Raw genomic sequence first — 13,296 nt, forward strand, 5'->3', positions numbered from 1 at the left:
AAATGTTTGCTCCATGCTTTTTATTTAGTCTTCCACTGTAAGAGAGAAGGGGGAGATCACTTTCTTTAACTGTAATGATGTACCTAGGTGGGATGGAGCAGGTGTTCTCCTAGTTGATTCTCTTCCTCCAGCCTATATAATGTAATTCTGATGAAGTTACAGACTTCTTCATTGCGGTTTAACTCATGTTGTGAGGATTGAGCTAATATCTAGCCTGCTCAAAAAAAATCTAAAAAGTAAACTCACTGATATATTAATCACTTCAATGTGCTTATAATTACGACTAGAACTTGAGGGGCAGGTGGGATGGCTCGGCAGGTAAAGAATGTGCCATACAAACTTGGAGACATGCGTTTGCTCCCTAGAACCCACAAAGGTGGATGGAGAGAACTGACTTACCAAGTTGTCCTCTCTGCATGCTACCCCGCCCACATGCATCCTGTCCATAGTAATGAATGAAAATTTTAAACACAGTAAAAAAGAATAGAACTTTACTATAACTCAAATTCTGTGTTATATATACATGTTGGTAAATTCTTTTAATAGGAAATAATGGAAGTATGTGTGAAAGATTTGAGTTTTGTGAATATATTATGCCAGTGGAAACTTCTAGTAAACCTAGAATAGGGAGAATTTCAGGTACTCTTTGAATACTAGAAGTGGAGCTGGAAGCTGAGTCACTAGTGTGTAATTCAGCTAAGAAGAGAGTGAGGAGGTGAGCCTGTCATGTCCCTCAGTTGCGTGGAGCCAGTTTGAGGAAAAGCTGGTGAGGCAGTGGTCCATGCGGTCTTGATGAATGGCTTTTGAATCGGAAAGTGAGCCTCTGGGCACAAATATGCCAGGCTTTTGAAAGAGTTTCATGATTCAAGTAATGAGAGCAGGAAAGCACTTGGATATTAATCAAAGGTTTGGATGGGAGTGTTGGCGCTAGGCTCTTTGAAGGCCAAGCAGTCTAGTAATGGAGCCAGGGTAGAAGGGAAAGATTAGGTGGAGCTTCAGCTTACTTGCAGAGCTTACTGTCATGTATGAGATCCTGGCTTTAACACCCAGCCCTGGGAACAATGGTAGGGTGGAGAATTATACATGAAAGAATAAGACTGGAAAATAAGAGTCAGTTTTTTCTATTAATGCCCGTTTTTATTTGGTTACTGCAAACAATGGTTGTCTGTTACATCAAAAAATCTTAAGTTTATCTTTCAGGGATATTTTCCTTCTAACAAGCTTAATGCGGGCTGCATCCTGTTGAGAGCTAGCCTGCTAAGTAATACCACATAAGATCTTTGCTTGCACTCTTCTCTCTTCCTTCCTTTCCTCTTCCCTCCTCCTTTTTAACAAAGTCTGCCTTGTAGCCCTGTAGCCTGGTGTGCACTGTGTAGTCCAAGAGGCTCCTCCCACGTTTGACAGGGCTCTGCCTTCAGTCTCCCCAGAGCTGAGCTTGCAGGCAGCTGCCACCATACTTGCTGCTTATACATTTAATAGATATTGTAATTTTAAGCTTCACATCAGCATAAATATGGTGGGCTCATGAAGACATTATTTGTCTACAAGAGGAGAAATCAGCTGTGCCAGTGGCGCGCGTGTGTGTATGTTGCTGTGTTTGACTAACCTAAGTCCTTATGCGTGCTCAGCATGTGTTCTACCACTCAGCTCTGCACCAGTGTTCTTAATGTTTAACAGAATTTCTTAGTTACAGAACAGCAAGAAAAATCAACAGCAAGAAAAAGTTTCTACTGAACAGTGTAAATGAGTAAATACAAAGAGTAAATGGAATTACTGTTGTAAATATTTAGGCCATAAACATGTATATACTCTAATTGATGGCCTAATTTAAGTTCTAAAGTTCAATAAAACAAACATGGGTTCTTGAGTTGCGGTCATCTTTCTGTGGCAAACTAGCTCTGAGGGGCTTGCTGCTGTCCTGGTGATTCTGTGGTACAAGTCTGGCTTCATGCTAATGCAAACTGGGTTCCATGAGCTTGTTTATTTAAAGACACAGCTACATGGTTCCAGAGTGAAGCATAGACATGGGTTGACTAATTTAATGTTTATGACTATAATATCTCAAATGTTATTGGTTAGTGTAGTAATGGGAAAATATGAACACAAAGGAGAGGGAGAGGAATCAGATGAGCCATTTTTCACTTTTGTGAAAAAATGTTGTGGGAAGAAGCAGCAGAAAGAATAATAAGGGAGTTCTGGGCCTCCCACCCATTCTATTCATTAAGTGTTCACACGCCTACCCGATGCAAGACTCCAAACATGGTCTCTCACTTTGCTTCGAGTCTTCTCTAGATTAGACAGAGACAATAAATAAATGAGACAAATAATTTTATCCATTTGATTAAAGGCAGGGAGTGGTGAGGTGGCTCAGTGGGTAAAGACACTTGCTGTATAAGTTCAATTCCCAGACCCCACATAAAGATGGAGAATGAGAACTAGCTATGCTGAATTGTCCCCTGACTTCCACATGTGCTCCTTCTCCCATGAGCCGCAAAACACAATAATGAAAGTAAAACAGTTTCTTAAAAATGCCCAATGACAGTGCTGTAGGCTTGTAACTCTAGAACTTGTCAGGTAGACGCCAAAGAATTAACATTTCAAGACCACCCTTGGCTATATAGTGAACTCCAGGCCAGCCTGAGCTGCATGAAACTTTATCTGTCCCATTCTCTCTCCTTTCCATTTGTCTGTAAGTACTAGGAAGGAAAGAACGGGAGGTTACCTATCTCAGTGAGGGAGAGGTCAGGTGATAAAGTGAAGCACAAAGGATGAGAAGCCATCTGGGGCTTTTTGTTTGTTGAAAAAGGGTCTTACTACCTGTTCTAGCTGGCTCGAACTTAGGATTCTCCAGTTTCCAGTATCTCACCTAGAGTGTTAGGATTTTTGGCATATACCATCATGCATGGCTTTTAATTTTTTTAATTATGAAAATTTTCAAACATAAAAATATGGAATAGGTTAATGAATTCTTTTCTTAGTCATCATAAGCTTACATGCAAGTTATTATTAATTTTTTGAGGCAGGATCTTACTATATAGTCCTGCCTGAGCCTGTGACTAGGATATACCACTTTTTAACGTAAAGTAGAATTTGTTTTTATTACGTAAGATTTCTGGTCAGGGTGTAGTGGCATATACCTGTTATCCCAGCACTGGGGATATTAGGACAGGGGGAGCAAGAGTTTGAGGCCACCCTGGGCTATAGAGTGAGGCCTGTGTGAAAACAAAGCCAAGCAAACAAACAAATGAAATTTGTCCAGTAAGAGAGTCTGGACTCTGGAGATCTAGACGCCTTTCACCTGCATCAGTCCTTACATTATGAAGTAAGACCAGATAGGCGATCTGTCCTCTCCAAAGTCGAAAGTGGAGATTAAGATTAACCTGGAAACTAGTTCAGTTTCCATGGAGACATTCATTCATCCATCTATCTATCTATTTATTTATAGGTAGCCATTTCTCATCATCCATTTTTATTAAATTCCTAAGCTGATTTCTGGGCTGCTTGCAAGACTGAGCTAAAAGGATCTGTGAATGGAGGTGCCCTGGAGCAGCTGGGGTCACGGAAGGGGCTTCAGCAGAAGCTGGCTTGAACATCTTTAGAAGTGCAGTGTGGCCACTGGCTTTGGCTTCCCTATCATTTGCTGCAGGAAGTAGCTTTCTGACGAGGAAGATCTTGAAGAAGCTTTTCCTTGCCTAATAGGACTTTGCAGGTCACCTGGTATTTGCTTCTGCAGGGCTTTTAGTTTCAGGCCATTGCCACTTTCATACATTATTTATTCACTCATGGATCAGACACTACATTCTGGACAGTAACTGAATATATCCCAGAAGCAGAGCATATGGCGGAAAGCCAAGTGGCCAAGTTAGAACTGTTGAGAAGCCTTTCGTTTTCCTTCTGCTGCAGTATTGTATACACATTTTCTGTGGAAGTGTCTTGAGGTTCTGATTCAGATTTATATTATCTTCACCTAGGAGTACAATTCTTTTAGTACATAATGTAGACTGTTTAAAGCACTTGGTGTTCTTTCAGAGGTGTGCTAGGTAGAGAGGCAGGACTGTAGAGTAGCTCGTGTGTAGCTTCTTGAGATTTCGATTGCTAATAACATGTCCAGGAACCAAAACTGTAGCAGTTTCCCTAGGAATGGTTTTTTTTTTGTTTGTTTGTTTGTTTGTTTGTTTTTGTTTTTAACAGGGTTCTCATTTAGCTCATCCCCAGCCCAATCACTGTTGTTTGCATTTAAGAAAGGATGTTGCTGTTGTCCTGGGTAGGCTGGGTATATTCTGAGGCCAGAGTGGCCTCAGACATTAGGTTCTTCTACTCAGCCTCCCATGCTGGCATTTCATGCATGTGCCAAACAGTATCAGGGACAGTTTGTTTTAAGTGTGCATGTATGCCAACCAAATGACTGCATGGATAATAGCTTCATGAGGGTTCAGAATACTAATGCACCAACTTACCCTGGTGAGAGTCTACAGCGTGAAAGCATTGCTGGCTTACCTGTCAACCGCGCAATAACAAAGCACTAAATTCATGGACAGAATAGCTGTTAATAGCCAAAGGCCTGAAGCTCTGTTCTCAGCGCCCACAACCAGGCATGTGACTTCAGCTTCAGGGGAATCTAGCTTCCTCTTCTGGGATCCATAGGCACCTGCACACACATGACAAACACAGAGAGACACCTAGACATATACGTTATAAAGTAACTAAGTTGTTTCCAGCTTCTAGCTATTACAAATAAAGCTGCTATGAACATGGTTGAGCAAATGTCCTTGTTGAGCATCTTTTGGATACATGCCTAGGAGTGTTATAGCTGGGTCTTGAGGTAGCACTATTCCTATTTGTCTGAGAAAGCGCCAGATTAATTTCCAAAGTGGTTGTACAAGTTTACAATTCCCACCAGCAGTGGAGGAGGGTTCCTCTTTCTCCACATCCTCTCCAGCATGTGTTGTCACTTGAGTTTTTTATCTTGGCCATTCTGATGGGTGTAAGGTGAAATCTTGGGGTCATTTTGATTTGAATTTCCCTGATGATTAAGGATGTTGAACATTTCTTTAAGTGTTTCTCTGCTGTTTGATTTGTAATAGCCAGAATCTGAAAACAACCCATATGTTCCTCAGCTGAGGAATGTATACAGAAATTGTGGTACATTTACACAGTGGAATACTACTCGGCAATTAAAAACAAGGAAATCATGACTTTTGCAGACAAATGGTGGGATCTAGAAAAGATCATCCTGAGTGAGGTATCCCAGAAGCAGAGAGACACACATGGTATACTCACTTATAAGTGGATATTAGACATCTAATATAGGATAATCATACTAAAATCTGTATACCTAAGGAAGCTAATCAAGAAAGAGGACCCTGAGTAAGATGCTCAATCTTTATTTAGAAAGGCAAATGAATGAGATGGACATCGGAAGAGGGAGAAAACAGAGAACAGGACAGGAGCCTCTGACAGAGGGCCTCTGAAAGACTCTACCCAGCAGGGTATCAAAACACATGCCGAGATTCACAGCCAAACTTTGGGTAGAGTGCAGGGAATCTTATGAAAGAAGGGGGAGATAGAAAGACCTGGAGGGAACAGGAGCTCCACAAGGGGAGCAATAAAACTGAAAAATCTGGACACAGGGGTCTTTTCTGAGACTGATACCCCATCCAGGGACCATGCATAGAGATAACCTAGAACCCCTGCTAAGATGTAGCCCATGGCAGTTCAGTTTCCAAGTGGGTGCTCTAGTAATGGGAACAGGGGCTGTCTCTGACATGCACTCAGTGGCTGGCTCTTTGATCACCTCCCCCTGAGGAGGCAGCAGCCTTACCAGTCCACAGAGGAAGACCAAGAAGCCAGTCCTGATGAGACCTGATAGACTATGGTCAGATGGAAGGGGAGGAGAATCTCCCCTAACATTGGACTGGAGGAGGGGCATATGAGAAGAAGAGGGAGGAGGGGATGGGAGAGGAGGCTACAGGTGGGACACAAAGTGAACAAACTGTAACTAATAAAAAAAATGAAAAAAAATGATGCAGCCAAAGAATGATAATAATAGTAAAAAAAATAAAATAAAACAGTTAAAAATGAAAATAAAAAAATAAAGTAACTAAGTAAACAGTTTTTCAGGAGCTTATGACTAGATGACTAGAGCAGAGGGAAATAGATGTCTGTCAGAGTGTGGGACCACTGTAGCCCACAGCAATGTTCCTTCCTGCCTGCCTTCTTTTTTCTTTTCCTTTTTTTTTTTTTTTTTTTTTTTGAGGCAGGTCTGTGTAATAATTCTGGAGCTCTATCCTGGAGCTCTCTATGTAAACCAAGCTGACAATCTAGTTTTCCTGCTGGATCTTGAACCTGAGACCTTATGCTTACTAAGCAAGTTCTCTGCCACTGAACCATACCTTTAACCCTCCCCCAAACCCACAAGTTGTCTTTCAGGTGCTTCCTATATCATGTTTTCCACCTATCAGGCTTCAGGCAGTCTTGTTACAGTAAAGCTGATTATAGATTTTTATATTCCAATCATGAGGCTGTGCTTTTTTTAACATGGATGTTTCTAAAGTTCATACACTTCATACAGATCCCTTCCAGTGGCCATCTGCTGCACACAAATAATATGTTTTCAGTGGCTCTTAAACTTTAGCAAAGGAATCACTGGGAGGGGGTGCAGATTTTGAGGCCTGACCACCATAATTCAGATTAGTGGATTGGGGGATTGGATTCTGGAACCCATATTCTTAGTTAAGATTTGCAGTTAGAGAAGCATCATTTATTTGTTCATTATTTGCAGTTTCGTTCCCAAGGCTGCCTTCATTTTTATATAGTACTCTAAATACTACTAATAAGACAGAGGCTTGCTTTTAAAGCCTTAGGAAGTGTCTTAACTCCCCATGACCGATTTTGAAAATTGTCCAGAGTTTTACAACTTTTGCTTTTATTTTCCTCTGGGGAAGCTGTGGTTATGTTGATCATGAGAAATAAGGTTTTATGTGTTCAAGAATGGCTCGGATATCTGCCACTTCTTCACTGCTCTGGCTGAAGACTTCCTCATTGCCCGTCTGGATAGTCACTGATTTCTTCATAATCTCAACTCATTCCCTACTCCCTGGGTTCAATTTGCTTGTAGAGTCAGAGATCGCTTAAAGAAGTGATTTCTGGCAGGACAGCATAAGTAAATAATTTTTTAAATAAAAAAATGGAGTTTATGAGAGTGTAATGGTTTCCAAGGCATGTGTATAAAAAGCTGGTTTTGAAAGGATATGGCTCAGTTAGTAGAGTGCTTGCCTGGCATACATGGAGATCTGGGTATAGTCCCCAAGACTACAAAAAAACAAACAAACAAATGAACAACAACAACAACAAAAAAACAAACCAAGTATGGTAGGTGCATTCTAGCACTTGAGAGGTGGAGACAGGAGGAGCAGAAGGTCAAGGCTAAAGAGATGGCTTGCGGATTAAGAACACTACTCTTCCAGAGTACCCTGGTTAGATTCCCATTATCTGCAGGGTACTCGCAACCATCTAGAACTCAAGCTCGAGGAGATTGGAAACCCTTTTCTGGCCCCTCAGCATATCAGGTACTCACGTGATGTACAGGAATACAGGCAGGCAAAACACCTACACATATTAAAAATAAACTTTTAAGAGTTTAAGGTCAGGACAGCCAGGCTAACAGAGAAACCCTGTCTTGGGGGCTGGGGGGAGAGTTTAAGGTCATTCCCAGTTACATAGAGTTTGAGGCCAGCCTAGAGTGTATGAGACCCTATCTTTAAGTATTACATTTGGGAAGGGGAGAATCAATTTCTGTAATGCACAGTACAGAGAATAATTCTTTCACAGGTGAAAGCAATGATAATTAAGGCTCCACCTTCCTAGGGGATGGTCACATTTCTCATGTTCTCAGACAGCTGTGTTAAGCTCAGTGCATATGCTCAGAGGCAAGCATGTCTTTGTACATACTATTTTCTTTTGTTTTTGAGATAGAGTCTCATGGTATAGTCCTAGTCCAGGCTGGCCTGGAATTCACTAGTGTAAAATAGGCTAGCCTTGAACCCATGATCCTCCTTCCTCATCTCTCAAGTGCTAGGATTACTGGGTAAACCACTATGGAGAGCTTTGTACATTTTTTGTTTTGTTTCCTTAGGTGTTGCCTCTTATTTAACATGTTTTAGGTCCCTCTCGAACATGCAATGGTGAAGATTAATTTGGTTTCTATCCTAATGGAAATTACAGTGTAATAGAGTGGGGAAACATATATTCAATAAAACCCAAGAAATGCCATGGTTTTAACTAGGGAAAGAAAGTGTTTGGAGGGAGAAGCACAGGAGAGGAGGGTGCCCAATCTAAGGTTCAGTACAGTCTCCATACAAGAAAATGGCAGCTGAGACATCAAGAATTAATGATTAATAAGGAGTAGGAGAATGACTCAGCAGTTAAAAGCACTGGCTGCTTTGCAGAGGACCTGGGTTTGGTTCCCAGCACCCTCATGGTGCCTCCAAACCATCTGTAACTGTAGTTCCAAGGGATCTGATGCAATATTCTGGCCTCTGTGGGCACCAAGACACACATATGGCACACACACACACACACACACACACGCACACACGCACACACCGCGCGCGTGCGTGTGCGCGTGCAGGAAAAACACTCATACAAATAAATAAATCTAAATTTTAAGAAAAGAATTAACTATGATTGGAGAAAGAAATGCTTATAGGTTACAGGGACACTTATGTCCTTAGCACCTGTGGCAAGGAGGAATAATCAGGAAACCCAAAGGAACTCTTGTGATTACAGAGGTTATTAAGCAAGGAGTGGCTGCAGCTGTTTTAGGGAAGAAATGAGCAGAGACTTTGTAGTTCACAGTGATGTTTTTATACTTTATCCAGAAGGCAATGGAAGGTCATTGAGAGCTTTGAAGTCAGGAATGTAGGGTGTGGTTACATATTCAGATTAATGTTGGAAAATCACTACTTTAGCTTTCTCTCTCTCTCAAGCGTTGTTGAATTCTAGGTAGAAATCAGTGAGAAAAGCATTTATATAGCTACTCACACTGTAAGTCAAGAAATGAGATGGTGGTTTAGATTAAGGTGTTAGGAGTAGTGATGGACAGGATTTACAGTAAAATTGTATTTTGAAGCTTGAATTGGTAGAATTTAGTGAGAAATTGATTTGAAGAGGTGGGGGAGATGGAGTTGGGGGTAGAGACTGAATATGAAGGCTAAATACTAAATTTCTGGATTGAATTGGGTGTGTATAAAAGGCCTTTGTTTTTTGCTTGTGTATGTAATGTGTGGTGTGTGTGCCCACATGTGTGTGGTTGTATGTGTACAAGTGTGCAGGTTTATGGAAGTCAGGTTGTTGTTAACTTCTCCCGTGGTTATTCTTCACCTTGAACTTTCCATACTTAGGTAGGACCTCTCACTTGAGCCCAGAGCTTCCTGATTATGCTAGTCTGGCTGACCAGCTTACTCTAGGGGTCCTCCGTCTCTGCCTCCTAAGTGCGAGGATTGCAGGTGTCCACCGTGTCCACCAGGCCTTTAGAAGGGTGCTGGAGCTCTGACCTTGATTACCATATTTGTGTGGCATGAATTTGACCCGCTGAGCCATCTTCCAGATGGCCCATGTATTAACATTTAAGGAATGCTGGAGAGGAGCAGATTTAAGTGGAAGATCAGGAGTTTATGTGAAGATTTTGGGTTATTTCCCTCAAGCTCCCACTCCACAAAATTCTGCTGAAAATTGCCCTCTTGCCAACCACAGGAGGGACACACTGTGTTCCTCCGCTTCTCCCATTACCGACTGTGTCATAGTCACAGTGTACTTGCCTGTCCTCATTGACAGGGATTCCTCTGTCAGAAGTACTTCTGCGCTTTTAGAAACAGGATAAATATTTCCTCCAGTATTTCCCACTGAGTGTTGTATGCTAAAGGCTTCTGTTATCTTAGTTATGGATGATGCTGGGAGTTAGTGTTTCTTTATTGCAGAACAGCATTTTGCTTTCTCATGAGGATAGGGCGGAGCATGACACATGCAGCTTTCCTCCTTTTTCAGTTCATTTATGTCTCTTTTGTCTTTTGCACATGTCACATTTATTGTGTTGGAATTAGGTGGGAATACACGTTCTACGGTAAATGCCGACTTGATCATGAGTCCGATACTGGCTTAGAGTGTGGACTGCATGCAGGTTATGTGGCTGCTGTCATAACATGTCTGTGGGGAGCTCGTTTTGCCTGCAGATCTGTTTGTTTTACTCCCAGTGATCAAAGCAAACATCAAGGGATGAGAGTTTACTGTCTATTGTTTGTTCCAACCAGGGTAGAGAGATAGGGGGCACAGAGAGACATCTGTGTCTTTGTAGCCACGCTGGGAAGAATGAGTGAAAACTCTGCTGTTTCACTGTCCCCACGTCAGTCCCTTTCTTACCTCCAGGCTTCAAAAGCCCCTTTCTCATACCACTGAGTTGCTCCTAGTATAACACGTGATCACCATTTCACTAAAGCTGTTTATATTGTTTTTGACTGTTGGCTGTTATGGCATAGAACCTGGGTTTTAGGGAAATGAAGACAATTGGATAGTACTTTTGTGTGCTTGTTTCCGTAAAGCATGTGGGTTTATCTTAGAGAAGACTTTTCTTCTTTCCTCCTTTCTTCTTCCTGCTGCTGTTTCTTCTCCTCACTTTTCCTCCCTCCTTTTTTTCTGCTCTCTTCCCTCCTCCTTCCCCCTCCTCTTCCTTATCTATTCTCTCTTCCCCTGCTTCCTTCCCACCTTTCTCTCAAACTGGAGTGCTCAAGACAGTAGAAACTAGTGGCAAGTTTTACCAGGAACTCACAGACTCGGAACAAGAAAAATTATTTTTTAGTTTGGACTTTATTTTGAAATGCCAAATTGAAAATAATTGCTAGTCATGGTGGCTTACACCTTTAATCAAGCATTTGGAAGGCAGAAGCAGTCAGATCTTTGAATTTGAAGCCAGTGTGGTTACATATTGAGTTCCAGGATAGCCAGGGCTACACAGAAAAACCTTGTCTCAAAAAACCAAAAAGAAAATAATTCTATAGTGATTGTGTTGTTGCTATTGGTTTATTTGTTTGTATGTTTGCTTGCTTGCTTGTTTATTTTTCTGAGAGACTTATTGCCCTGGCTCCAGTAGACCAGGCTGGCCTTGAACTCCCAGAGATCCTCCTGCTTCTGACTTCCTCAGTGCTGTGATAAAATCCATATGTCAGCATGCTCAGCTTTTTTTTTTTTTGGTGAGCGATTTAAAATGCAGGCTAGAGTAGTTGTGTTAATATGTCAAAGCCCCACTCACACTATGTAACTACATCTTGATTTCCTGTTTCATTTATATACCCCGCCCAGTGTACTTGTGCATGTGCTTATTTTCAAACTGGAGTACCTTTGCATGCTAGGAAAACTATCATTGTCTGTTAGAAGAAATAGAATTAGCTTCTGTCATCACGGCCGCCCTTTACAACCAAATCCCTGAGTTACCACCAACAGCAGATCAAGATCTGTGAAGTAGTGTGTATATTGCTTGTCCTTTGTACTTTCAAAAATGATTGAAGAAAAGAAAAAATAACTTATGGGTATATTCTTTAATAGCATGATAAAAGAGAATTTCATATATGTATAAAATTATTTTGATCGTATCCCTCCCTCTTCTCCTCTGGGCCTCTCAACACACACCCCTCACAACTTCATGTAGGCTTTATTCCCTAGTAACTCAAGAGACCAACTAGTGCCGCCCACACTCATTTGGGTGCGGGTCCCTTCGCCTACCAGTGGACATATCCCTCAAAGAAAAATAATTCTCCCTCCCCATGCAGCTGTCACCTGCCAGCAGCTCGTCAGCTAGAAGGGAGGCCTCATGGGAATGCCTCTTCATCAGAGGGCATATACCTAGTAGCTGTGATGGGATTGTCTGAGTATGATGCAGTGACCTTTTTTTATCAAGGGAAACAAGCAGTTTTGACATTTTGTCCATAGGTATTATTTCAGTCATTTCAATGTTGTGTGTAAACGTGGCTGTACTTGGTGATCTTCAGTTAAGTTTTCTGTTGGAAAAGCCAAGCTTCAAGATACATTGTGTTTTGTATGCTTTGCTTGGCGCAATGAACTTCTATTATAGCATTATTCTCTCAGAAAACCGTTCTGACTATAGAAACTGCTGCTTTGTTTCAGGTCGGTCTTCTCTCTTTCCCTTTGAAGACGCCTTCTTGGATGACAGCCATGGTGATCAGGCCTTGTCATCTGGCTTAAGTTCTCCCACTCGATGTCAAAATGGGGAACGAGTAGAACGCTACTCTAGGAAGGTGTTTGTTGGAGGCCTTCCTCCTGACATCGATGAAGGTACCATGCACATTCATTAACAACCTCACAAGAGCTGAGCTTCTGTGTGTGGTGTCATCAGACTCTGACTCTCCTCCAAGCCAGCATCAGTAAACACATGTTGGAAGTGTAGATGTACCTGTGACAAAGCTAACTTTAAGAAAGAAGCTGCTGTAGTTTTCACAGGCTTTGAATGTGCTACAGAAACCTTCCTACCACTGACTCGCTTGGTCAGTGCAGCTCGGATACTAATACAATAAATAGGTCATGGTTTCTCTAGCCTTTTCTTTGTGGGGGATGGGGGCATTGCTAAAAATATTTTTAGAATTAGTACATTAAGGTTGTAGGTAGTCAGAGCCTCATTTCCCTCTAACTGTCCTCATCTGTGTTAATATTATCTGTCAGTTAGATCTTCTTTATGATAAATTTCTTTTTTTATTAATTCTTATTTTTTTATATATGATAAATTTCTTAATGGCTGAGGGAATGACAACCTACACAATCTTCTAAAGGCCATAGTCTTTTCCTTCCAGTCAGAAGGATATAGAGTAACTGAGCTGTAGCCTTTGTGTATATCTCAGTAAAAAAGGGTATTATGGGCTGGAGAGATGGCTTAGAGATTAAGAGCACTGGTTGTTCTTTCAGAGGTCCTGAGTTCAATTCCCAGCAACCACATGGTGGCTCATAACCATTGATAAAGAGGGTATTATGGAGACAGAGAGAGACAATTGCCTTAACTCTGTCACACCACCAAATGGAGCCATCTACTGTCTTTGTTCCTTATCAATAGAATCATTTTGTCTAAAATAATCCTAGAGATCCCATAGAAGTGAATTCTAAACAAATTAGATTTTATATGCATACACACACACACACACATACACACACACACACACACACATATATATATATATGCTTTTTAATTTACATTTATTTATTTATTTATTTATTTATTTATTTATTTATTTATTTATT

At 41.3% G+C, this 13,296-nt stretch overlaps 1 protein-coding gene across 7 annotated transcripts in view; it reads left to right on the forward strand.

Moving 5' to 3' along the window:
• Positions 1 to 13,296, forward strand: part of Cpeb3 (cytoplasmic polyadenylation element binding protein 3) — a 190,747-nt gene that overhangs the window by 109,020 nt on the left and 68,431 nt on the right. For all 7 annotated transcript variants that reach the window (XM_055614100.1, XM_055614097.1, XM_055614098.1 and 4 more), the window contains one exon: positions 12,175 to 12,342. In XM_055614100.1, coding sequence (XP_055470075.1) covers positions 12,175 to 12,342 — 168 coding nt within the window. The remainder of the gene's footprint in view (positions 1 to 12,174; positions 12,343 to 13,296) is intronic.

The sequence above is a fragment of the Psammomys obesus genome, unplaced genomic scaffold (assembly GCF_907164565.1).
Source record: "Psammomys obesus unplaced genomic scaffold, mPsaObe1.curated_primary_1811, whole genome shotgun sequence".
NCBI lineage: Eukaryota > Metazoa > Chordata > Mammalia > Rodentia > Muridae > Psammomys > Psammomys obesus.